The sequence below is a fragment of the Myotis nattereri genome (genome assembly GCF_964212035.1).
Source record: "Myotis nattereri genome assembly, chromosome: 3".
NCBI lineage: Eukaryota > Metazoa > Chordata > Mammalia > Chiroptera > Vespertilionidae > Myotis > Myotis nattereri.
In genome coordinates, this window is record NC_138077.1 from 196427270 (window position 1) to 196452360 (window position 25091).

General features: G+C 59.4%; 1 protein-coding gene across 8 annotated transcripts in view; it reads left to right on the forward strand.

The window, feature by feature from the left end:
* Window positions 1–3291: 3291 nt before the first annotated feature.
* The window catches only part of ADGRB2 (adhesion G protein-coupled receptor B2), a 29427-nt gene continuing 7627 nt past the window's right edge, over window positions 3292–25091 (forward strand). For 3 of the 8 annotated variants that reach the window (XM_081088495.1, XM_081088496.1, XM_081088497.1), the window contains exons 1-21: window positions 3292–4099; window positions 15333–15416; window positions 15671–15835; window positions 16965–17129; window positions 17747–17911; window positions 17994–18161; window positions 18236–18337; window positions 18489–18595; window positions 19544–19738; window positions 19911–19979; window positions 20057–20165; window positions 20500–20830; window positions 21203–21308; window positions 21497–21540; window positions 21737–21863; window positions 22312–22415; window positions 22514–22616; window positions 23346–23496; window positions 23673–23742; window positions 24168–24234; window positions 24378–24463. In XM_081088495.1, the coding sequence (XP_080944621.1) occupies window positions 3307–4099; window positions 15333–15416; window positions 15671–15835; window positions 16965–17129; window positions 17747–17911; window positions 17994–18161; window positions 18236–18337; window positions 18489–18595; window positions 19544–19738; window positions 19911–19979; window positions 20057–20165; window positions 20500–20830; window positions 21203–21308; window positions 21497–21540; window positions 21737–21863; window positions 22312–22415; window positions 22514–22616; window positions 23346–23496; window positions 23673–23742; window positions 24168–24234; window positions 24378–24463 (3311 nt within the window). In that variant the 5' untranslated portion in view covers window positions 3292–3306. Of the gene's footprint in view, window positions 4100–15332; window positions 15417–15670; window positions 15836–16964; window positions 17130–17746; window positions 17912–17993; window positions 18162–18235; window positions 18338–18488; window positions 18596–19543; window positions 19739–19910; window positions 19980–20056; window positions 20166–20499; window positions 20831–21202; window positions 21309–21496; window positions 21541–21736; window positions 21864–22311; window positions 22416–22513; window positions 22617–23345; window positions 23497–23672; window positions 23743–24167; window positions 24235–24377; window positions 24464–24763; window positions 24863–25091 lie in introns of all 8 variants that reach the window. The other 5 variants (XM_081088493.1, XM_081088494.1, XM_081088498.1 and 2 more) reach the window with 3 other exon arrangements.

Here is a 25091-nt window from a genome sequence, read left to right on the forward strand (position 1 = left end):
CCGCGGCTGGGCAGGCCTGTGGGGTCTGGGAGCAGGGGCCTGAGTGGGCCTGGGCAGAGGATGGGGTTCCCGGGCTTGCTGGGCGGCAGACGTGCGGTGAAGTTAGCCTGAGGAGGGTGGGCGTCCCTGAGACCGAGATTACTCCCTCCAGCTACTCCCCCATCTCAGCCCGTTGAGGTCCTGAGCGAGGAGGAGGCCTTCGGATTATTCTCTCCTTTAACTTCCAGACCCAGGAAGCGCTTGCTCAGAGCTGACCTCCTCGCCTTTCCTGTGCAGTTAGTTCTTGTGCATGGAGGGTTGTGGGCTTACAGGTGGCGAATTGTGGTTCAACCCAAAGAACCTTCCCAGCGGCAGCAGCTGACCTCAGCAGGAAAGAGGGAGAGTTTGTGAGGTTCTGAGAAGAGGGAGGGCAGGAGGGGGAGGGAGCTTGTGAGCCCTCTCCCTGTGCTGGCCTCTGTGAGGCCGAAGGAGAAGGTGCATGCAGTCCTGGGGGCAGGGGGCCATGCTCAGGGAGCTTAATCTGGCTAATAACTAGGTAGGCTGCCTGTGAGGCAAGGATTCCTCTAGGTCCCCTCCCAGGGGAGGCGCTCTCTGACCTCGCCTGGAATTGGGCTCCTTGCGTTATTTTGTGTGTGGAGAGTGATATAAAGAGGGGCCCCTAAAAAGTCATATGTCACAGCAGCAACAGTGAGGCTCATGCGTACGCGGGGGAAATTCTGGAATTGGTGTGAAGGGGTGTCTGAAGGAGACAGCAGAGGAGGGGTTTGGGCAGGTTAGGAGGTGGCTCAATGTTGGAGAAGCCACACTGTGGCTCTGAAGGGTGTGGACCTAGTGCTTCTTGGTGGGTCTGGACTATGGAGTAGGGGGCAGTGGAGGCCCTGGAGGTGGGGGTGTTGGGGCTATGGAGTAGGGAGCAGCGGGGACCCAGGAGGCTGCGGGAACAGGAAGGAACAGCAGGTCAGCTCCTGCCTGACGCTTAGCTGTTGTGTCCTGAGCCTCAGAGAACCCAATACCTGTGTGTGTTCACGCTGGAGAGTACATTTGCATCTCTGCCTCTGTGCACAGACGTTTGGCTCTTTATACCCTCATACATGTGAATGTGCACCGTCCTGTGTGCATGTGAGTTCCCACATCGGTGGTCTACACTCATCTACGTGCATGTGAATCTTTTTACACGCAGAACACCTGTGATCACCTGTCTAGCTATGCATCCATGCATACATACTTTTGTGTGCATGCCTGTAGGGCCCAGGGATGTTCTAGCCCATGTGTGTTGGTGTCTGTGTGGGGAGATTCCCGGCCTGCTCTAAGTGGGGGAGGCGAGGCCAATTAAAATGAGCTCCCACCTCCCCTCTGCTGAGCCCCAGCCATGGCCTGAATTTTGCAGCCTGCTTAAAAATAATTGGGGGCAGCGGGGGGATTGGATGTCAATCATTATCAGCCGCTGGCTTTGCTGGTGCTGCAGCAGGCTGGGCGGGCTGAACAGTTTGGGACAGGGATGATGCAGGGTGGGGAAGACCAAGAGTCTGGTTCCTTTTTCTGGGGGGGACCGTGGAGACATAGCTTGCCTGACTTCTGCTGAAAAACTCCAGGAGGGTCTTTGGAGGAGCGTGGGGTAGCTCCTCCCCAGTAAATGGGGCTGCCTAGTGCTTGCCTGCCCCCACCCCCCTAATTTGTGACTAGGGCTTGGGCCTGGCTCAGAACTGTAGCATGTGGGATCTGGGCAGCAAGGAGCTCCCTTCTACACAGGGATTGGAATTCTGAGGCTCTAATTCCTGCCCCCTGCCCCAACCTCCGGCCATGATTTAGACTCCTGAACAGCTGAGGGGAGATCCATCCCTGGGGAGCAGCTTTGTCTTAGGGAAATCTAGCCGTACCTGTGAATATTCCTATGTTTGTGGCTCAGTTCCCAGAGATAATGGCTTGTCCATCAGGCCTGAAGCCTGAGCAAGGATGGGGACTGAGCAAGAGGCTGCTGGTGGGCGAGAGAGAAACCGCGCTGGGGCCTCAGGTCCTGAACTCCAGTGTGATCTTGAGCAGGCTGCCTCCCCTCTCAGAGCCTCATCTTTTTTCCTCTAATGTGGAACAAGCAGGCTCTCGGGAACCATCCAGTGCTGTGAGCTATGCCGTGGACACGGAGGAGGAGGAGGCTGTGTGGATCGATTTGGGGGCAGCTGGAAGCGGGCCTGAGCAGGCTGTGGGCAGTGACTGTGTCCTGGCTAGTGAGTGGGGCACTGGCAGGTGTCCCGCCACCAGCTCTTGTCCACTCTGGCCTGACTGCCTGGTGGGTCTGTCAGGGTTGGACTTGGGTCCTGTTGCCCTCCCACACCTAGAGGATATTCACACTTGCTGGGAGCTCAGCTTAGGGCAGCATTTTGCCAGGCGGGGCGGTGGGGGGTTGGGGGGGAGTGAATGTGGAAATCAATGAACTCTGGTTTCCATTCTTAGGACCCTGAAGACTCATGAGATTTGAGCCAGCCCTGGGGAAATAGCAAGGGACAGAGGTCATGATTGGGTGGTGTGGACTTTCAGGCCAGGGCTGTGGAAGCTAAGAGCAGGGAGACGGCATGGTAGCCTCACTGGGGGTGGTGGGCCCTGAGCCAGGCGTTGGAGGATAACCCAAGACGGGAGGGGAAGATGGGTTCGTGGGGAATTATTGCACCCATTTCGCAGATGCCACTCCTGCTCGTTTCCACCAGGAAATCCACAGCAGCAATACTGTTGACGTTCATACGTGCGATGTCCTCCCATGGGCATGGCTCAGGTTGTACGCAGTCTCTGGCACACTGGTGGTCACGCCCCCCTCCCCCTTTTTTCTCCCACTCAGTAAAGCAAGTGAGTGAGAATGACATTGTTCCGGGAATAACCTTGAATCGCTTTGATTTATAAAAAAGCAAATCATCAAACATCGCTACTTTGACAATTACTGCTGGATTACGCATGACACACCGTGACTGGGAGCAACAGTTCTGGAGAATACCAGCTGGGGGGTGGGGGTGGGGCTGGACCCTGTTGTCAAGCTGAGATGCTTGTGGTTGATGGGACTGGCCGAGGACCATAGGATAATAGTAACAACGACAACGAATGTTTCTTAAGCGCCTACGAGATTCAGGCACTCTCCCCTGTCTTCATTCTCTAGGTAAGGAAACGAGGCTCAGAGAGGACAAGTCCCTTGTCTGAGATCATGCAGGTGGTCTTAGCCACGAGGCCCACGACCTGCGGCTCAGCCACAGGAGATTCAGAGCTCATGCTGGCTGTGCCTCGAGCCACTGACACTGTCTCTCTCCACAGGGCAAGGGACATAGGATGACCCCAGCCTGTCCCCTCTTACTATCTGTGATTCTGTCCCTGCGCCTGGCCGCCGCCTTCGATCCCGACCCCAGCGCCTGCTCCGCCCTGGCCTCCGGCGTGCTCTACGGGGCCTTCTCACTGCAGGACCTCTTTCCGACCATCGCCTCGGGCTGCTCCTGGACGCTGGAGAACCCCGACCCCACCAAATACTCCCTGTACCTGCGCTTCAACCGCCAGGAGGAGGTGTGCACCCACTTCGCACCCCGCCTGCTGCCCCTGGACCACTACCTGGTCAACTTCACCTGCCTGCGGCCTCGCTCGGAGGAGGCGGCGGCCCAGGCGGAGTCGGAGGTGGGGCGGCCGGAGGAGGCGGGAGCAGCGGGGTTGGAGCTGTGCGGCGGCTCAGGCCCCTTCACCTTCCTGCACTTCGACAAGAACTTCGTGCAGCTGTGCCTGTCGGCCGAGCCCTCGGAGGCCCCGCGCCTGCTGGCACCTACAGCCCTGGCCTTCCGTTTTGTCGAGGTCTTGCTCATCAACAACAACAACTCCAGCCAGTTCACCTGCGGTGTGCTCTGCCGCTGGAGTGAGGAGTGTGGCCGCGCCGCCGGCAGGGCCTGTGGCTTTGCCCAGCCGGGCTGCAGTTGCCCTGGTGAGGCTGGGGCCAGCCCTGCCACCACCACACCTCCAGGTCCCCCTGCTGCCCACACCCTGTCCAATGCCCTGGTGCCCGGGGGCCCACCCCCATCTGCTGAGACCGACTTGCACTCGGGGAGCAGCAATGACCTGTTCACCACCGAGATGAGATATGGTGAGTCTGAGCAGGGCCTGGGTGGGGTGCCTGTGGCCAGGGGACTGATGGTGCCTGCTGGTGCCCATCCTGGCAGATCCATATAGCTGTTCACCCATGTCGCCTCTGTGCCCAGCCTCGTCTAGATGTTGGGGTCATCAAATGAATTAGGGTTACACCTCCCCCTTAAAGAGATTGTAGTCTGGGTGTGTGAACGGGGGCACAGATCAGACAATGATTATGATAAACCCGGGGAGGGGACTGCCTAGATGGGCAGTCAGGGAAGGCTTTCTGGAGGAAGTGAAAAGGAACAGAGATCTGAAGGACAGATGGAATTGAGCCAAGCCAAAGGAGTGGTGAGGGCATTCCAGGCCGAGTGAGCAGTGTGGACAAAGGCCCAAAGCTGGGAGTGACTGTGGAAGGGCCTGGCATTGCAAGTTGACAAGTTTGCCTGGAGGCTGGAGTAGGCAGGGAGCGGGGCTGTGTTCCTGCCCACATGGGTTTCTGATTTTTGGCAGTGGCCCCAGGGTCGGGGCAGAGGGAGATGCAGAAGAATGTGCCTGGGTGGAGAGGCCCGAGCTTCTAGGCTGCCTTGGAGGCCTGGGCTGGCTCAGCTCCCAGCATCCACTGTCTCCCCACTCTGGGCCCAGGTCTTCTGGGACTGAGGCCGCCAGCTGCTAGGGCTTCCTGCTGACTGGGCAAAAGCTCCCCGAGCCCTTGAGTCCTGCCTGCTCCTGCTTCCACTCCAGCTCCCTTCTGCCAACCCTTCCCGCTGCTTCAAGGCTCCAAACTCCTCAGCTGGACCCTGCGTGCCTACTGACCAGTGCTGGGCAGGGACTGGCCAGGGGCCTGGCAGGGAGTTGGGTGGGAGGGAGGCAGATCTGGGATCTGATTCTTAGCTCTGGTACTAACGGGAGTTCCCTCCCCTCTCTGGGCCTCAGTTTCCCCATTTGGGATAACAGGTGTTGGCCGACTATCATGAGGCTGTCACGCAGGGATATAAGTCAGAAGGAGCATCTGGATCAGCCTGAGAGAGGACCACAGGGAGGCGGTGGGGCTCGCGGGAGGGCTGCTAGGAGTATGGGAGGAGTGTGATCTGTCCCCATCCCTGCTTTGGAGGCCAGTGTCATGGAGTTGGGCACTGCCTTTGACTGTTACCTGAAGTGCACCCCCCCCCCCCGCTTTTGGCACCAATTTCTTGTACGTGAAATGGGGAGATATCCCTGAAGTAGTAAGAGGGAGTATTTATCATGACAATCCTTTTGGGAAGGGGCTTCTCAGCCCCCCATGAGACATCTGGCATCGTGCCCAACCTTGGCAAGTGCCCCATGGCCTTGCTCCGGCCTCTCTCCTCGGCCAGTGTGGCCTCTTAGCAGTGGTCAATGAAGCTGTCCCAGTGACAGCTAGGCCGTGGGCAGGTTGCAGGCCCCAGAGGCTGGCCTGGGATTTAGTGCCTGCAGGAAGAAATTGAATTTCCCCTCTTTGTCGAACATCTGTGGAGAGTGCCAGGCATATATCAGGAGGTTTATGGCTCTTCCTGCCTGGCCGCCACTGCCTGTCACTCTGTGGGGGCCTCCATCCTGCTCAGCAGAGGGTGAGTTCTTTTGTCTGGCTTTCCCTGTGGTCCATCGGCCCAGTGGTCTGTAGTGGATGGAGCGCGGCTCTGCCCTCCTGGGCAGGCACCATCTGGGCTGGCTGCCACGTGAAGCATGGAGCCAGGAGCAGCCAGCTGGGCTTGGTTGAAGCCGGAAGCAGGGGTTGGTTGGTAGCTAGGGTGTCTTTGGGGATCAGAGAGGACTGGTTATAGGAAGGGCACCATCATCCCCACCATCATCCCAGCCTCTGCCGCAGCCTCTGTGACTGAGGATGGGCGGAGGTTGGATGCTGGTTATCCTTGGACGCGAGGCCTGGTATCCTTTCTGAGCAGGGAGCTCTGGGCTCCCAGCTGTTCCCAAGCCTGACTCTGTTTATGCCCCTTGTCCTGCTTGGCATGTTTCCAGGCTGCTCCGTGGGCTTGCCTGCAGGAAGGCCCTGTGGGGAGTTGCCGGGAGTGATGGGCATCAGCCGTTATAAGTGGGCTCACACAGCATGCTGGCGCTCACAGCTGGGCTGGCATAGCCTCTTTCCCCTGGTAAACAAGAGACTCTTCCTCTCTGCCACCTCCTCCCTTTTGCCACTCTGGGGCAAGACTCAGTTTATTCCATGTGGCAGGGGGTGTCTGAGGGCCAGTGGTGTCATCGGGGCCCAGGGTACTCTGTGCCTGGGGGCAGCACAACCTTTGCCAAGCCCTTGGCCTCATCTCCACACTTCTCTTCACCTCCTCCCCACTGGCCAGCTGGACACATGTACCCACTGTAGGAGGACCGGCTGGCACATGGAGCTGCCAGATTGAGAACAGGATTGGTGGGGATGGTGGTGAAGGCCAGGACCCTCCTCCTGGCCCCTTTGCCAGGGACTGGGGCAGGGAGCTGTGCTCACCTCCTCTGGGACACCCCGAGTAGGGTCAGTGGCAAGGCCGGGTGGGGTGGGGCTGTTGGTACTGGAAGAGCGATGAGGCCTGGAACTGGTAGGCAGTGGCGGAGTGGAGTGCCAGGGCTCGCCTCAGAGCTGAGTGCTTTTGACAAGAAGGTACAGGCGCCTGTTAATTTCACGCAAACTGCCTTTGATAGATCTCTTGTTATTTTTGGTGAGTTGAGCCATAAATTTGTGCCATCTTGCCGCTGCAATCTGTTAAGTGGGGGGAAAGGAAGAAAGGGAAGGCAGGCAGGAAGGAGCTTGGTAGAGGATTGGAATGGAGGCTGGTAGAGGCCGGGGCAGGAAGGTGGGTTTCAGAGGGGGTGCCAGCTGCAGAGCCCAGCTCCTGGGAGCCGGCCACCACCTGCAGTGCCTGCCCACCGACCCTCCCGTCCGGAGGAGGCACCAGCCGATGGATAGCTGTGCAAAGTGACACCTGAAAGAGAGTGTCTTTCGCTCTTACAACCCCCCTCCCTCCTCTGCCACACTCGCTGCCTCCTCCCAGGGGCCCTGTCCCACCCTTGTCTCCCCATCATCTGGGTTCCATTCCTAAGTCATGGCTACAGGATGTGTCTGGGTTCTCCTGAGTGTCTGGCCAGGGAGGCAAGATCGGGTTCAAATCCCCTTTCTGCCACTGCTGCCGTGTGTGACTTCCCTGATCCAGCCCCCAGTGACTGTCCATTGTGGCCCAAACTCCTCAGCCTGGCCTGCTAGCCCCACCCCGGACCCAGCTGCCACCTGCTTTTCAGCCTGCCCTCTAATTCTCTCCTCTTTCAACCAGGGCTCCTCACTGGCCCCTGAACTCCCTGCTTTCTGGCCTCCCTACCTTTCCTTGGGCTGTTTCCCTCACCTGGAATGCCCTTTGCCCTTGTTTATCCAGAACTTCCGAATCCTTCTAATACAGCTCACGCCCTGTCTCTGACCTGGCCTGCCCAGTCCTGCATTGGCCTTTCTCCTCTCAGCACTCAGGCCCTGCTTTTGGCCAGCCTGGTCTGGTGGCAGGGAGTGGGGCCGACCTGCCTGTTGGGGCTCAGGCATGGGGGAGGCAGAGCCTCTCTCTGGATGGGGTGGAGGAGACCGAGCACACGCAGTGCCTTTCCTGGGAGATCCTTCCAGCCCCGACCTGTGCTGCTGGAGCTCTATCGTGGGAAAGCGTGGGGCACAGCCCCCCCCCCCCCACCCCACCCCCATCTCAGCAGGGCCGAGCCCCAGCGCATCCGCCACACACGTCTTCATGTCTTTATCAGAGTGCAGTTTGTGCCAGGCCTCGGGCTGCCTCAGACGGAATGAGATCCAAGGTAGACCAGACACCCCTTCTGCCCTTTGGTGGGGGAAAGCGACCGCTGGTGTACAGTGTGGTCAAGGCCGCAGGCCGAAGTCGCCCAGCCCAGCTTCGGTTCCTGACCCCACCACTGATTAGCTGTGTGACCGCGGGCAAGTTTCTTCACCCCCGTAAAAGGGGGATGGTAGAGCTATTCCACAGAATAATGGGATTAACCAAGAGAATGTGGGTAAGTGCTGAGCACAGTGCCTGGCACGTGGTTCGTCCTTACTAAATAGTTGACTGTTGCCATAATTTAGTGTAATAGGTATGATGTGCATGTGCTGATGTCAAGGGAGAGGAAGAGTAAGGGGTTAAACCACAAAGGGATGAGAAGGCAGTTTAAAGAAGGTGATTCTGAGTTGGGTTTTGAGGCGTGAATAGGAATTCACTAGCCTGTGACATTTTCCCTCAAATTGACAGGCTTTTAAAATTTTTTTTTTATATATATATTTTATTGAGTTTTTACAGAGAGGAAAGGAGAGAGATAGAGAGTTAGAAACATCGATGAGAGAGAAACATCGACCAGCTGCCTCCTGCACACTCCCCACTGGGGATGTGCCCGCAACCCAGGTACATGCCCTTGACCGGAATCGAACCTGGGACCTTTCAGTCCGCAAGCCGACGCTCTATCCACTGAGCCAAACCGGTTTCGGCTAAAATTCTTTTTATGAAAAAGAAACTTTATATCATAAATGGAAAAAGGTGTATTACTTCTTTGAAATAGAAGATAACCAAAAAACAACCACAGTGTAAACAAAACGACGTTATCAAATTCTAGCAAAATGCTCATCCCTCCTCTCAATGTTTTAGAGAAATCAGCATGTGCGGGGGAGGTGTTACAGTCTTCATCTTTCATGCACTAGGAAGGATTAAAAGTAAGGCGACCATATACGTCATCATCTAAACCGGGACCTTTTTGAGGTGATAAAGGGGGAAGAGGTGCTGTTAATTACATCAGGGCAACAGGTGCAACCTGGACTATCCCAGGCAGATTGGCAGAAGTCACCCTAATTAAAAGAGACATGGAAAGGGGATACGTTCCTCTGTCCGTGATCCGGTGCTATTTCATGGCACTTTTGTGAGCCACCCCAAGTCATTTCCTGTTGCGTGCTTTGTGAAACCCCGTAGGAGCAAGGGCTTTTGAGGTAGAGGAAACAGCCTGTGCGAGGGTGTGGAGGGGTGGACCCGCCAGGTAGGGGGAGATACATAGACTGAGGTTACTGGACAGTACTACCTCCCCCACGGTGGTGGGGAATGGGGCCAGGGCTCTGACTGCCGTCTGCAAACACTGGGGCCTCACCCTATTGGCCGAGGGTTGTAAGTGAGGCAGCGAGAAGCTGGGTGTCATGAGGGAGACAGCGTGAGTCAGATGTGGTCTCTGCTCTCGAGGAGCTCCTGGCCACGTGGGGTTGGTGGCAGGGACCCAGCCAGCCAGCTCTGCTGGGAGGCTGGACAGATAGGCCCGCAGCTTGGGGCAGAAGTCATTGGAGGGGGGCTGGCATTGTGGCTGGGTTTCTGGTCTCAGAGGGACACCCAGCCTGGATTGTGGAGGCAGAGCCTAGAGGTTCCAGAAGCCACCGCCCTCTGCCCCTGCACCCCTGGGATTCTGACGCACTATGGGGTACAAGAAGCACTGCTGGGGCTGAGGAACCGCCTGTCATCCGGATCAGTTGGTGCCTCCTCAGGGCTGCGGGGTCAGCCTCAGGGAGGACGCAGAGAGCCAGGGGACTGCTTTGTAAACCGCACCGCTCTCTGTGGAAGTGATTATTATCGTGGTTATTTTTAACAAGTTCCTGACAAAAGAAGCTGAGGAGGCTGGACTGTGTGGAGTTTGGGGGGCCAGAGTCTGCAGTCCTGCTCAAATGACAGCGAGCCTGTGCCTACCCTGCCTGCCCGTGCCCGAGGTGAGACAAGCATGGCTCCTGTAGGGATGGGTGGAGGAGCCCTCAGAGATATCTGATCCATGCTTGCTGAATGCCTGTCTTGTGTCTGGCTGCTCAGAGCTAGGTCCCCTGTATAAGAGGGGCAAGGGAGATTGAGACCCTACCTCCGGGCTCACGAGAGGGATAAATCCAGGATACTCACAGCTGCAGCAAGAGGCAGCCTGGGGTCTAAGCCACGGAGAAGGGACCAGCATACCCAAACCCCTGTGTGGACAGCCTAGGAAGGCTTCCTGGAGGAGGTGGCACTTGCCATGTAGAAAATGTTGGCAGACTGACACGGAAGAAGGGAGGCAGCACCGTTAGCAGATGCACGTAGAGGGAGGGAAGCATTTGTATATTCAAGGGAAAACAAGATGGGGTGGCAGCTCCTTTTCATGGAGAGGTTATTATACTCCACGTGGGCCGTATCTCTTGTTTCCTTTTATTCTCACAGTGAACCTGTGATAGAAAGTGTCATCTTTATTTTCAGTTGAAGATTTTTAAGCTCAGAGAGGTGAGGTGACTTGCCCAAGGGCACACAGCAAGACTGTGGCAGAGTTGGGAATCAGACCTCCATTTGCCTTGCCCCTACATCTATGTTCTTCCCGCTCTCCCCATGGCCCGCCAGTGTGTTTGGCTGCCTCATGGGGAGGGGAGGACAGGACTGGGCAGGCCAGTAGGGGCCGGAACATGCCAGGCTCAGAGGCTGACACTGTGGCTGTAGCACTGGGAGCCACTGGGAGCCACTGAAGGTTCCTCAGCAGGGGAGTGTGTCTGGAGCCAGGTTCCTAGACAATCACTTTGGAGCCTGCAGAGGAGAATCAGGCTCACCTTGGGGGAGGGGGAGGGGGAGGGAGTTAGATGTGCAAAGGACCAGTTAGAGAGTGGTGTGAAACAGGATAACAGAGGCAAGTCTGAGGGGCTCTGGTGGGGCGAGGGAGTGCCTTGGGGTCCCCTGGGAATTAGGAAAGGTGCCTCTGAGGAGGTCCAAGTTGAGTTGCATTTTGTCAGAGCCAGCACAGTTCAGTGGAAAGAGCATGGCCTCCGGAGTCAGACAGGCCTGGGTTCGAATCCCCATCGAACTCTTCAGTGAGAGATGTTGGAGGCTCGCTCCTCACTAGGGAATGGGAGAGCCCGTCCTAATGAGGAGGGAATGGGGATGCAGCGAGCCCGGCGACTGGCTCGCAGCAGTTGTGTAGTGAGGGTTCCCTTCTTCAGAGCAGAGCCGGTCAGAGGTTGATCTGGGAAGTCTGTCCCAGGCAGCAGGTCTGTCGGTGCCCACGTTAGGCAGCCAGGAGGGAAAACCGATAGATGGCAGGCCTGTGAGCATCCGAGTCCCTGGTCCAGTAAGGCCTCAAGCTCACTGGGTGCGACACTTGGGAGTTTTAGGGGTGCTCACACCCTTTCCTGGGTCCCTCCTTGTCCTCTTGGCTCAGCTTCCTCTCAGACTCCCCCTGTTCTGGGCCCAGAGCCAAGCTGGCTGGGGCCTGCACGGGGTAGATGCTGTAGATGCTGAATAAACGCTTGTTTCAGTAGGTGACACCTCTCGCCCTATCTGTCTTCTTCCCCCTTGGGCGAGAGCTGGGGCTCTCACATGCGGGGAAATAAATAGCGGGCCACTCCCCCGAGGGAGGTGGGATGGGGCGGAGGGAGGGCAGTGGTGCGGGCCCTGCTGTGTGGCCTTGGACTCCTCCTTCTCAGCTCTGGCCGCCGGGAGCCTAGGAGAGGGACTCCAGCTGGCCCTGGGACAGGTTCTGATTTTCAATGAGGGTGGGTTCGAGCAAACACCACCATCATGTCTGGTTGTACTGTGGGGCCGGCCTCCACCGGGCTGGCGAGTGCCGAGCAGAGGACTGGAGGCCACAGGAAGCAGTGAGTCCCCGACAAGCAGGCCAGGCTGCTCTGTCACTGCTTCCTGCGTGACGGTCTCCCCGGATGCCAGGCTGGTGGGGGGTTTGTCACAGACATCATGATGGTCAAGACACCAAAACAGGAGCTGGAAAAGGGGATTCTTGGCTCGATTTGCAGCAGATTGAAGGCTTCTCTAGAATGTTTATTCATAAATGGCTGTCAGGTTCATTAATAAGTAGGTGGATGGCTGCTGGGCAAAGCTGATGTTCAAGATTATAAATGGCTGTTTCCAGTGACCCTGCCATGAGGTGGGGGGAGGAAGCTTAGGAGCAGTGTGTTGATTGATAGTTCCCTGGACCGGATTCTGTGTGGGCGTTCACTGCGGCCAGGGAGATGGCTCACCCACAGCCTTCCTTCAAACGGCTCATGGGTGGGAGGAAGTTCAGACAGTCAGAAGATGGAGTCATCTGTGAGGAGAGGGCACACAGAAGAGGGGACAGCCAATTCTGCCTGGGAAGTGGGGGACAAAGAAGACTTCACAGATGAGGGATCATTTGAGGTGGGTTTTGAAGGTCAAGTAGGAGTTTTCCAGGCAAAGAAGGTGGGGAACAAGCAGTGGAGGTTTGAGAGGAGATGATGATCCTGTTTTGAACATGCTGAGTGTGAGCCCTCCCCCCACATCGGGAGACTTGTACAGGAGGCAGCAGACTAGATAGGAGTGAAGGGGGCGGGGGGAGTCTGGGATAATGGCTTGGCAGCAGCCATTCAGAGGGGTTAATGAAGCCTGCAGGAGGGATCCAGAGTGTGCAGTGAAAACAGGACAGTGTGGATGCCTGAAGCAGCAGGAAGATGGACCAGTAGGCAGACTGGGCCCGAGGAGCCAGAGAGGCAGGAGGAGAGCAGGAGGGTCAGGGAAGAGTGTTTCAAGGCAGGAAGAATGAACAGGGACAAATGCTGCCCAGGGGTCAAGTGAGACGAGGCCTGCAAAGTGTCCGTAGGATTGAGCAGCAAGGAGGCCTGGGTGACTTTGTCAAGAACGGTTTCAGCAGAAAGATGCGGTCAGAAGCCAGACTGCAGTGGATTAGCAGGCGAGGTGACAGTTGAGCCAGGACGTAAGTGGCAGGTGAGAAACCGGAGTGCCAGCTGCGAACCACTCCTTGATGGCGAAGAGGAGCCGGAGGGCAGTGGCCGGAGGAGGCTGGAGGGTCAAAGGAGGGCCCCCCCCCTCGGAATGGAGGCAGCCTGGGCACATTCCTGGGCTGCGGTGAGGAGAACATGCTGAGGGAATGCTGATGGGAGAGGGGGAATGGATGGAGCCCTCCTGGGAAGACGGGAGGAGCGGGATGCGGGACCAGCTGAGGGGCTGGCCTTTGTGAGAAGAGCTGCAGGAAAGCTGGGAGGTGGAGGCGTGGGACAGGAAGTGTGTGTGTGGTCCTCCTGTATTATAGCGTCTGCTTTTTCTGTAGCGAGCTTGTCGCCGAGGGAGTGGATGGAGATGGGCTTGAGGAGTGGGGTCAAGGTCCGACACAGCCAGCGAGGTGGGGAGTGGGGAAGGCAGGGAGCCGAGAAGGGCTGCTGAGAAGCCTGGGTGCCCAGCGGATGTGCAGCCTGAATCTGTGGTGGTGCCAGTTGGCACAGCTGTAGATGTCTTCAGCAGCCCGGGGGTGGGTGTGGAGAAGGCGGCTTGTCACACGGCTCCGGGGTGGGGGACTGGCTGAGCGGGTGTGGTGGGAGGGCCGGGTGAGCAGATTCAGAAGCTGGCAGGCGTGGCACCAACACCTTCTCAGTGGTCCCAATGGAGGTAGGGCCCAAAGTGAGGCCAGGAGGCCCCTCAGATACTGTTCAAAGGGAGGAGGCCCGGGGGCTGAAGGGTGGCATGTGTGGGTGAAGGAGGGGTGGACGTTGGGAGGGGAGGGGAGATGATAAAAATGAACCAGACAGCTCCTGCTTCCTGAGCATCCGCCATGTGCGAGCTGTGTGCTGAGGGCTTCATGGCCTGCCGTCAGGGAGCATTGTGTCAAAAGGAGGTCAGAGAGGCAGCGACGCTTGCCCAGGGTCACACAGCTGGGCAGTGTCCACGCCCCAGTCGGGATCCAGGCTTGCCTGACTCCAAAGATGTTTGTGGGTCCGCAGGCAGAGATGGTGAAGTTCTGGGGAGGGTGCAGAGCTGGTCTTAGGACTGGCGGCTAAAGTGGAGCGAAGGGCCTGGCTGATGAGACTAGATGCTGGGCTGAGTGGCAGTGGAAGGCCCCCTGGACAGCAGTTTCCTCAGGTGGCCACTCTTCATGCCCGTCAGGAAGAGCTGCTCTCAGACGCAGAGCCTGGACTGGGCGCCAGGGGCCAGGAAGAGCACAGCCCTCTTGGGTTCCCTTAAACCAGTGGTTCTCAACCTTCTGGCCCTTTAAGTACAGTTCCTCATGTTGTGACCCAACCATAAAATTATTTTCGTTGCTACTTCAGAACTGTCATGTTGCTACTGTTATGAATCGTCATGTAAATATCTGATATGCAGGATGGTCTTAGGCGACCCCTGTGAAAGGGTCGTTCGACCCCCAAAGGGGTCGCGACCCACAGGTTGAGGACCGCTGCCTTAAACGCAGTGCCTGTTGTGTGCTGGCGAGGCTTTTAGAAACAGGAGAGGGCCTGGGGGTTGAGGAGGGGAGTGCCTTCTGGTCTGGGGACAGCGTGGGCTGAGCCCGGGCCCCAGATGCTGTTCCAGCCCCACTTGCCCAGCAGCCTCTACATGAGTTGGGTCTTCGCCCTCTGCACTCGTGTCTGCCCATCCCTGCTCCCAGCCTGTGGGGCAGGGCCTGGCTGAGCTCGGGTCTGAGCAGGAGGAGCCAGCTTTGGAGAACGGGAGCTCCCAGCCCCTCCTCCAGCGCTGGTGGCGCTGCCAAGGCCGAGAGCCCTGTGAGGTTGGGCTGAGGCAGCATTGCTGCTGGCCGAAGGGGCAGTGCAAAGGAGGGCCAGCTGGATGTGGGCACCTGCCCTAAGCCCTGAGTCTCAGGGGAACTGCCTTCTGACCTGGGCCTTCAGGTCACAGTCCAATGCTGCCTGGGGAGCCACATCCAGGCCCCAGACCCAGCCCTGGCTTGGCGTGAACCGTGCCCCAGGGGCAGGCTTGCGGGTGGTCACAGCTGCCCGGCTTGGGTGTTTGTCAGCCCTTGGAATCAGCCATGTGAGGGGGTTTCCAAGAGCGTGGGTTTCCGGCTCACAAGTTGTGCGGTCTTGGACAAGTCACTTCCCCTCTCTAGCCCTCAGTTTCCCCATCTCTAAACCGAGAGGGGGTCCCTACTTCCCTGGGGAGGGTTAAAGAGGTGGGTGTGGCCAGCACGGCACAGGAGTCTCCCAGAGCTCCGAAGGAGTGGCCACTCCCCTCCATGCTCCCCAGTCTGCCTGAGGCAAGAGGAGGAAAAGAAAGTTGTGAGGTTGTGGGCGAGTCCTGTTTGGCCTTCTGAGCCTGTTTCCTTATCTGTGAAATGGTGGTGGTGGGGCAGGGGGCAGGACTTGATGCTCTCTCAGCATCGTCTGCAGTTGGTTCCGGACCCTCAGGCTGAGGGCGAGCGAGGCTGCCCTCTCTGTGCCGTTCTGGCAGGACGGAGCTGGCCTTGGCTAAGCCCCTGCCACCACCTCCGTGTTCCAGGTGAGGAGCCGGAAGAGGAACCAAAGGTGAAAACCCAGTGGCCGAGGTCTGCGGATGAGCCTGGGGTATACCTGGCACAGACAGGTAACTCGGGCCCGCCTCCCTTCCTCTGCGGCGGGGGCCCGACTGTGTGGCTTCCGGTGGCATGTGTGCTTGGCATGTGCCCGTCTGTGTCTATGTTCCGGAGCTCAGTCGCATCTTTCTGCCACGTGAGGCCTGTGGGCAGGGCTGGGTTGCCTCCTGAAGGGCTTGCCACTTGGGGTCAGGGTAGGAGGATTCCTGTGAGACTGGATGCTTGGAAGGTGCCCCCTGCCGCCGATGCTGCCCCTCTCTTGTAGGTGACCCAGCGGCTGAGGAGTGGTCCCCGTGGAGCGTGTGTTCCCTGACGTGTGGGCAGGGTCTGCAGGTGCGGACCCGCTCCTGTGTGTCCTCCCCCTATGGGACCCTGTGCAGCGGGCCTCTGCGGGAGACCCGGCCCTGCAACAATTCAGCCACTTGCCCAGGTATGCCCATCCTCCCCGCACGGTCTGCCCGCAGGTGAGGGCCCCCCTGGGACTTGGGCAGGTCAATCTTCCTTTCGTTCAGCAAATCTGACTGTCCCCCACGCTGTGCCCAGCCCCACCCAGGGCACTGGGGACATAGATGGATCAGACCAAGGCCCACACCAGTGGGCTGGGTTCTGGGCACATCACTCCCCAGGTGCCTGGGGCCTGGTAATCAGCTTATCTTTTTACCCTCCTTGCCCTTCGTGTTCCCTATGCTCTGACCACACCAGCACCCCTGCACTTTCCCACTGCCCTGTATTTCCTTATTCTCGTCCTATTCCCCACCGTTTCCACCAGGACTATTAAAATTCAGCCTGTCATTCATGATCTAAGACAAATGACCTTAAAAAAAAGAAAGAAAGAAACTGTCCCTGATCATCCCTTCCCTCCTCTGATTCCCCACCCCACTCCCAGGGAGCCTCCTGTGGCCCCCGAAGCCTTCCCCAGTTCAGCATGGAGCTGAGAGTGTGCATGTGCCTGCTGGGAGGGGGAGTCCTGGGCTGGGGCCGCTGGCGCAGTCCTGCTCCTCATGCCCTGAGGGAGTGCAATGGTGCCTGGCCTGGCTGTAGAATTAAAGTAGGGCTACCTGGGAAGGGGGACTTAATACCTGGGAGTGTGGCAGAGCTTGCAAAGGGCTGGGGCAAAGCTGTGTTCTGGAGTGAGCTCTTGTGTCCGTGTCCACGTAGAGGTTCACGTCTATTTGTGTGTCCATGCGCTTGGGGCCAGAGGGGCACTTCTGCTCCAGGCCTGCTGTGTTGGCTTCTGGCTCTGGGTCTGGGGCTGGGGAGGGATACAGTAGGGTAGGGTACGTGTAGGTCTTGAGTCTTTTCCTGGTCTTCCCTGTGCTCCCAGGAGAGGATCCCCTCCTCCCCTTCTGGGCCGATCCCAGGCTCCTGTCTGGGTGTCCAGTGTGAGTTGGGACTATAAACTGTTGTCATCCACACCTCCCGCCCCTCCAAAGGGTGGGGCCCAGGACAGAGCCAATGAGGAGCGGTCGCAGAACTGCCGGAGCTCCTGATTGGTGGGTGGATGGGCAGTGGGCGGGGCCAAGGTGCAGCCTAGCCCCCAGCCACGTGCTTCCTTGCAGTGCACGGCGTGTGGGAGGAGTGGGGGTCCTGGAGCCTGTGCTCCCGCAGCTGCGGGCGGGGGTCCCGGAGCCGGATGCGGACCTGCGTGCCCCCCCAGCACGGCGGCAAGGCCTGCGAGGGTCCCGAGCTGCAGACTAAGCTCTGCAGCATGGCTGCCTGCCCGGGTCAGTAGCGCCCAGGGGCTTCCAGGCGGGCGATGCCCAGCCGGGTGGGGGTTGGGGTCGGGAGACTCGGAGGAGGCAGTCACGTCCTGTGCCCTGCCTCTGGGGGCCCCATGACCAAGCATGGGGAGACGGTCAGCGGGGGAGGTGACCTGGCCCAACCTGGTTGGAATTGGCATATGGTGACCCCATCCAAGGGGGTCTGCTTGCCAGTGCCCTTCCCCCGAGTCCTGGGCTACCCTTGCTGTTCGTAGCGCTTTGGTGCTCATGGCCTCCTGGGCTGTGGAAGGACACGAAGCTGGGCCTAAGTTAGAGAAAGATCGATCAGAAGGCCGCCCGTTTCCCCAGCCAAAAGAATGTGTGCCTAATGCTGAGTGGAGAGGTGCCTTGAGTCCTTGGAGCTGGTGACAAGCAGGCGGTACCCAGCCCGGGCACCACCTGCTCACTCCAGCCCCCTTTCACCCTCCACTCCCCCCTCTTCATCCTCCCCTCTCTAGTGGGTTTGGCCTGACTCTAGTACCAGTGCTAGCAGGCCCTGCCATCTCCCTGCGGTGCTCTGCCCCCACCAGTTCCCACACCCCTCGCTCAACGGCCGCCCCTGCTTGTGTCTCCCCATGCAGTGGAAGGTCAGTGGCTAGAATGGGGTCCCTGGAGCCCTTGCTCCACGTCCTGTGCCAACGGGACCCAGCAGCGCAGCCGGAAGTGCAGTGTGGCAGGTCCAGCCTGGGCCACGTGTCCGGGGGCCCTCACTGACACCCGCGAGTGCGGCAACCTTGAGTGTCCCGGTGAGTGCTTGCAAGGGCGGCAGGTGGCCATTCCGGCCCTGGGGGCACCTGAGGCCGTTCAATGCCCCCTCCTCTCCTATAGCCACAGATGGCAAGTGGGGGCCATGGAACTCGTGGAGCCTGTGCTCCAAGACGTGTGACACGGGCTGGCAGCGTCGCTTCCGCATGTGCCAGGCCACGGGCACGCAGGGCTATCCCTGCGAGGGCACCGGAGAGGAGGTGAAGCCCTGCAGTGAGAAGAGGTGCCCAGGTATTGCTCGCAGGACCCTGGGGGCTGGGGAACAAGCATGTGGGCCTGGCTGAGCCCCGTCCCTGTACCCACAGCTTTCCATGAGATGTGCAGGGACGAGTACGTGATGCTGATGACGTGGAAGAAGGCGGCTGCGGGCGAGATCATCTACAACAAGTGTCCCCCCAATGCCTCAGGTGAGGGGCAGGTGCTCCCCCTCCGGCCCCCACGCCTGTCACTCTTGCTGCCCCCTTCTGGGTTTCCAGCTTCTTGGATCACCCTGAGGTGCAGAATGAAGTGGGCGAGAGCTCAGCTCCCACGCCCAGCCCTCTGTCCTGTCCCCTGCAGGGTCTGCCAGCCGCCGCTGTCTCCTCAGTGCCCAGGGCGTGGCATACTGGGGGCTGCCCAGCTTTGCCCGCTGCATCTCCCACGAGTACCGCTACCTGTATCTGTCAGTGAGTGTTCCCTGCTGGGCTGGGGCCGCACAAGATCTACCCCAGATGCTCGTAGGGGGCGGAGGGAGTTTCATTCTCACACATGCCCATGTGCCTTGGCATATATACACTGTGCTCACTTCTGCCTGGCTGTGCCTCTCCTTGTCTGGCAAACTCCTACTCATATCTCAAGGCCTAACTCTCATGAGTGTTCCCTTATCCCTGGTGCCTACCTCTGTTCCTTCAGCTTTTCAGTCATTAAGTGTAATGAATGCTCTTCAGTCATTAAGTGTAATGAGTGCTGTCCTGCTAGACTGGGAGCTCCTTGATGGCCAAGGGACAAAGTTGAATTTATTTTTGTGTCCCCAGTGCCCAACTTAGGGCCTGTGTCGGGGTAAGAATGTTGTCAGTGAATGTGGCCTGTGTGTACTTGCTTGTCTGAGTATAATTGGTATTAGTTGTGTGCTTGCGTTTGGAACTTGTATGAGAGAGAGAGAGAGAGAGAGAGAGAGAGAGAGAGAGGAGAGAGAGAGAGAAGGAATATGAATATAAGGAGCTACACTTGAGAGAGAGAGAGAGAGAGAGAGAGAGAGAGGATATGAATATGAATATGAATATAATGAGCTACAGTCCAGAGTGCGCCTGACCCTTTTTGGGATGGGGGATACCCTATCCTGTATCACGCTTATCATCTTTATATGTACATCTGAGCACCTTCCTTCACTAGCTATTTCTCTTTCAGCCTTTTAAAAGTATCTTTAGAGATTCTCTCTATGGGTCTCTTTCTCCAACTCTGTCTCTCCATGAGTTCCTTTGAGCATCTCTGCCCGCCCCGCCCCCCCCCCCCCCCCCCCCCCGCGTCTCTTTCCTCCCAATGCAGACAGTGGGCGGCCTGGAGTGGGATGGGCCCGGCCGGGGTGGTCCCAGCTCCCGACACTCCGATGACAGCAGCCCACCTGTCCCCTGCAGCTTCGGGAGCACCTGGCCAAGGGGCAGCGCATGCTGGCGGGGGAGGGCATGTCGCAGGTGGTGCGCAGCCTGCAGGAGCTGCTGGCCCGGCGCACGTACTACAGCGGAGACCTGCTCTTCTCTGTGGACATCCTGAGGAACGTCACTGACACCTTCAAGAGGGCCACCTACGTGCCCTCAGCGGATGACGTGCAGGTACCTCCCTGCCTGGCCGGAGGGGAGGAAGGCCGAGGGAGCGGAACCGCCAGACCGAACGACGAGTCTGGGCCCGATGGCAGAGTCCGCTGGGGGTGGAGGTGTGGCTGGGAAGTGTGACGGGGACGCTCTTGGCCCGGAGGCTTCCTGACACTCACTGCTCGCCCCCCAGCGCTTCTTCCAGGTGGTGAGCTTCATGGTGGACGCGGAAAACAAGGACAAGTGGGATGATGCTCAGCAGGTGAGGGGCTGGGCTTCTAGGCTTCCTGCCCCGTGGCTCACCTCCGTCTTGGACCCTTACCTGCCTCCTGTCCCCAGGTGTCCCCTGGCTCTGTGCACCTACTCCGGGTGGTGGAGGACTTCATTCACCTGGTGGGCGATGCGCTCAAGGCCTTTCAGAGCTCCTTGATTGTCACGGACAACTTGGGTACAGGAGGCTGGTGGGGGGAGGGTGCTGGCTGTGGGACCCAGGCCCCCGTGGAAGAGGGGTGGGTTCTGAGGCTGCTCCTGTCCCGCCCTCTCTTGGGCCCTGTCTTTTCTGTATTTAACTCCTTATTTGTATCTTTCTCTCCATGTTCCTTCCCCTCCTTTGTCTCTGTGTTGTGTTTCTCTGTGTGTGGGTCTCTGCACCTCTGGGTTGGTACCGATCTTGGTGTCTGCATCTGCTTTCCTGGTGTGTCTCCTCCACATGTCTCTCTCCTTTGTGCCTGCCCTCTATGTGTCTGTCTGTCTCTGCTGCCCCCCGCCCCGTCCCCCTGCAGTGATCAGCATTCAGCGAGAGCCCGTCTCGGCAGTGTCCAGCGACATCACATTCCCCATGCGGGGCCGCAGGGGCATGAAGGACTGGGTGCGGCACTCGGAGGACCGCCTCTTCCTGCCCAAGGAGGTGCTCAGCCTCTCCTCCCCAGGGAAGCCAGCTGCCTCTGCAGCTTCCAGCAGCCCTGCCAGGGGGAGGGGCCCAGGAACAGTGCCCCCTGGTCCAGGCTACTCCCATCAGCGCCTCCTCCCGGCAGACCCCGAGGATTCTGCCTCCTACTTTGTGATTGGTGCTGTGCTGTACCGCACCCTGGGCCTCATCCTGCCGCCCCCCAGGTGAGTCCCGGGGAAGGGTGGAGGGGGCTTCCGAGGGACCAGGCAGTTCCAGGAGAGAGGAGGCGGACCGAGCCTGTGCCGGCCACAGAGAGGTCCAGCTGCACCCTCCTGCAGCCTCAGGGACCCCTCGCCTGGCTCTGCATACAGGTGCTTCTCAAAGATGTCTATGAAGCTCCCAGAGGCTTCCCTGCGGTTCAGGGGGTGTTGGACTGAGCTCCAGATCGCACCCGAAATCCTGGGCCCACCTGAGCTCTAGGCCTCTCCCTGGACTTGACCCCTGGCAGCCCCCTACCCCCATCCAAAGCACCTTCAGGGTTCCTGACTGGGCCTGGGCACCTGCTGGCAGGAGCTGACCTCAGAACCTGTCCCCAGGCCCCCACTGGCCGTCACATCCCGGGTGATGACAGTGACTGTACGGCCCCCCACACAGCCACCAGCTGAGCCCCTCATCACAGTGGAGCTCTCCTACATCATTAATGTGAGTGGGGGCTCGGCAGGACCCTGGGAAGACCCCAACGTGGGCGGCCAAAGGCCTATCTGAGGGGGAGGTGGTGTGCACAATGGCAGGCTGACCCTCTGGCCTGTGGGGCTTGCGTGGCAGGGCGGATGGTGGTCAGGGTGGTGAGCCCCCTGGCCCACACTGCACTCATGTCTTCTGCTCCCCAGGGCACCACAGATCCCCACTGCGCCAGCTGGGATTACTCCAGAGCGTGAGTTGGGCAGGGGCTCTGTGTGGAAGGCCAGAGGGCTCCTTGGTGCCATCCTTGGCCTAAGGGATGAAGGGCTCTCAACGGCCTGCCTTTTGGATGGCCTTGCCCTGGAGTCACCTCTTTGGGCAGAGGCCAGTGCTGGGGGTGGGGCCATGAAGCTGGGCTGGGGCTCATTCCACCTCTCCCCCCACCTAAGAGATGCCAGCTCAGGGGACTGGGACACCGAGAGCTGCCAGACCCTGGAGACCCAGGCAGCCCATACCCGCTGCCAGTGCCAGCACCTGTCCACCTTTGCCGTGCTGGCCCAGCCGCCCAAGGACCTGGTGAGTCGGGGGTGCCTGGGCTGGGCCGGGAGGAGGCGCCTGGGCTGCCAGTGGCCACCTGTGACAGTGTCGGAAGGGACCTGGTGACCCCACATGTGTGTCTGAGCAGCTGTACTTCTGGGACTGCCCATGGAAGTCTGTGCCCTTGGGATGGTGCTCACAGTGATGACATGTGCCTGGGGGTGTGTGGCGGTGGGCATTTGTGAGTGTTATACACATGTGCGTATCTGGTTGAATGTGCAAGAGTGTGGGTGACTGAGCATAAACATGCCTCCACGTATGTGACTGGGTCTGCTCTGTGTACCTGTGAGGACAACGGTGAGTCCCCTTCTGTGTGTGGCTGTGACAACGGCACAGGAGCCAGTCTCTACCACACAGGGAGTGGGGAGGTGGAGGGCAGCCCTGCCACTGCCGGTGACCCATCTGAACCTCTGATCATCTTCCCCAGACCCTGGAGCTGGCGGGCTCCCCCTCGGTCCCCCTGGTGATTGGCTGTGCTGTGTCCTGCATGGCGCTGCTCACCCTGCTTGCCATCTACGCTGCCTTCTGGAGGTAGGTGGGATGCTGGGAAGATGGCGTGGGAGGGGACCAGTCATCCCAGGTTGGGCTGGGACAGCCAGCTCCTCTGTCTCTGCCTGCTGTCCCCGCAGGTTTATAAAATCTGAACGCTCCATCATCTTGCTCAATTTCTGCCTGTCCATCCTGGCGTCTAACATCCTGATCCTAGTGGGCCAGTCGCGGGTGCTGAGCAAGGCAGGTGCAGGCTCCGGGGTATCAGGGAGTGCGCGTGGGGTGACGGGGAGTGAGGGCAGAGAGTGTTTGCAGGTGATGGCGCGTGCGTCTGTGTGTATGCACCTCGGTGATGGATGTTGTTATACACTCCAGCTGTGTGTTGGGTGAGGGTGTGGGAAATTGTGTGTGAGCATACGTGCCGGCGTTGGAGAGGAGGGGGTGTGTACTCGAGTGATGTCTGTGTACATCTGTGAGTGTCTACGTGAGTCAGGCGCCTGTGTGCACATGTGTGGGCGGGTGGCATTGTGGAGCCTGAGCCTTCTCATGTCTCTGGACACGGGAGAGCCTCAGCCAGGCCTTTTGTGCCATCTGCCTGTGGGTGACCTGGGCTGGCTGTCCCTTATGCCCCCCTCAGCCTTCTCTGCACAGGGCCAGCACCGTGAGTGCCAGGTGTGGGGCCCGCCCGGCCGTGACGCAGCAGGCGCTCCTGTCTGTCCCCCTCCCTGCCAGCCCCATCTGTGTGTGGGCAGCCTGCCCGACCGCCTCTCGGATGCTGAATGCTGTGTGCATGTCACCAGGCCTGTGTCGTGCTGTGTGTGGGTGCAGGAAGACGGGGGTGCCTGGCAGGGCTCTGTGGGGGGCGGAGCTCGGGTGGGCAGCTATGGCAGCCCAGCGCGGGGCGTGGGAAGCCTGGCGCCTCCCACCCTGGCTGCTGCTCAGGGCCACTCCCTCCTTCTCCTCTCCTTGTAGGGCGTGTGCACCATGACAGCCGCCTTCCTGCACTTCTTCTTCCTCTCCTCCTTTTGCTGGGTGCTCACTGAGGCTTGGCAGTCCTACTTGGCCGTCATTGGACGGATGCGCACCCGCCTTGTTCGCAAGCGCTTTCTCTGCCTGGGCTGGGGTGAGCAGGGCCCGTGCTGGACTCTGCCAATGGGCGTCGGGGGCAGGGCAGCAAGATAGGTTCAGCTTCGGCCATGGCCCCTTTCTGTGGGCACAAGAGCCACCTGGGCTGGGGTCTGGGAGGATGAGAGGTCCCTGAGGACTGGCCGTCTCAGTCTGGCTCCTCTTCTCCCCCAGGTCTGCCTGCCCTGGTGGTGGCCGTGTCTGTCGGCTTTACCCGCACCAAAGGATACGGTACATCCAGCTAGTACGTGGGCCTCCCGTCGTGGGCAGTGGGGGTTACTGAACCTGTTAGGGCCCCAGACAGGGCCTCCGGCCTTTCAGGCTGTACCTCTGGCCCACACCCGCTGTGGGGCTTTGGGCAAATCCTTCCCCATCTCAGAGCCTCAGTTTCCCTGGTTGTAAACGGATGTGCTGGGATTGGCTAATCTCTAAGAACTCTCTAGTTCAGGGGTCTGCCTTGTTTGATCCCCAGGGGGCTGGGCTTGATGGTCTTCACTTTTGTTAGAGGGGAAACTGAGGCTTGGCAAGAGCCAGTGGCTCCTCTAACGCTGTCTGGGGCTTGGCCTCATTGCTAATGTGGGCCCGGCAGCTCAGCAGGCTCTGAGGGATGGCATTTGAGGGTGGGGAGCAGCCTGCTCGGGTGTCTGATACTCTCCCCTCCTCCCCCAGCTGCTGGCTCTCCCTCGAGGGTGGCCTGCTCTATGCCTTTGTGGGCCCTGCAGCCGTCATTGTCCTGGTATGTGCCCCTTCAGTGTCCCGGGAGGGGTGTGGCCCCGGGGGTCGACTCCTCTCTGCACTCCAGCTCCCACCTGGGGCTTTCCCTGCCAGGAGGGCACCTGGTGATCCTGTCTCCCTCACCCCACTCCACGGGGCCCCCAGGTGAACATGCTCATCGGAATCATCGTCTTCAACAAGCTCATGGCTCGAGATGGCATCTCAGACAAGTCCAAGAAGCAGAGGGCCGGGTAAGGGGACGTCTCTGTGACCTGGCCTTGTGGGCAGTGGGATAGGGTGGGAGGGCTCTGGCCACTCTTGGAGCCAGGGCTTGACCATGCGACTGACCGGGGCTCCCTAATCTTGGCGCGTCAAGGGTGCCGGCCAGGTGGGCGCCCGGAGTGCTCAGCTGCAGCCCCTCGCCCGCCCTAACCCACCTCTCTTTCTCTCACCTGCCCTCCCCTCCCACCCTGCTCTGGGGCTCACGCTGCCCCTCTCCTCCCACTTCCCATGTGTTTCCCCCCTTCTCCCATGTCTGTGCTGCCCCCGAGGTTGGAGCGGTGCCCCTGGGCCAGCCTGCTCCTCCCCTGCTCAGCGTGTGGAGCGGTCCCCAGCCCACTGCTCAGCTCAGCCTCGGCCAGGAACGCCATGTTAGTTGTGCCCCACGGGGGGGCGGGGAGGTGGGTGGGCAGTGACCTTGGTGGGGGGAGGAGGGATATCGGCCCAGTGCCCTGGAAAGCTTGGTGTCCAGATGGCAGAGGGTATCGGGAGTGAGTGTCTGTGCTTCCTGGAAAATGCTGGGTTCCTGTGCCCACCCTTTGCTCCCACCCCTGTGCTCACTGCAGCTTAGGTTTCGTCCAGGCCCAGCTGGAGACCCCC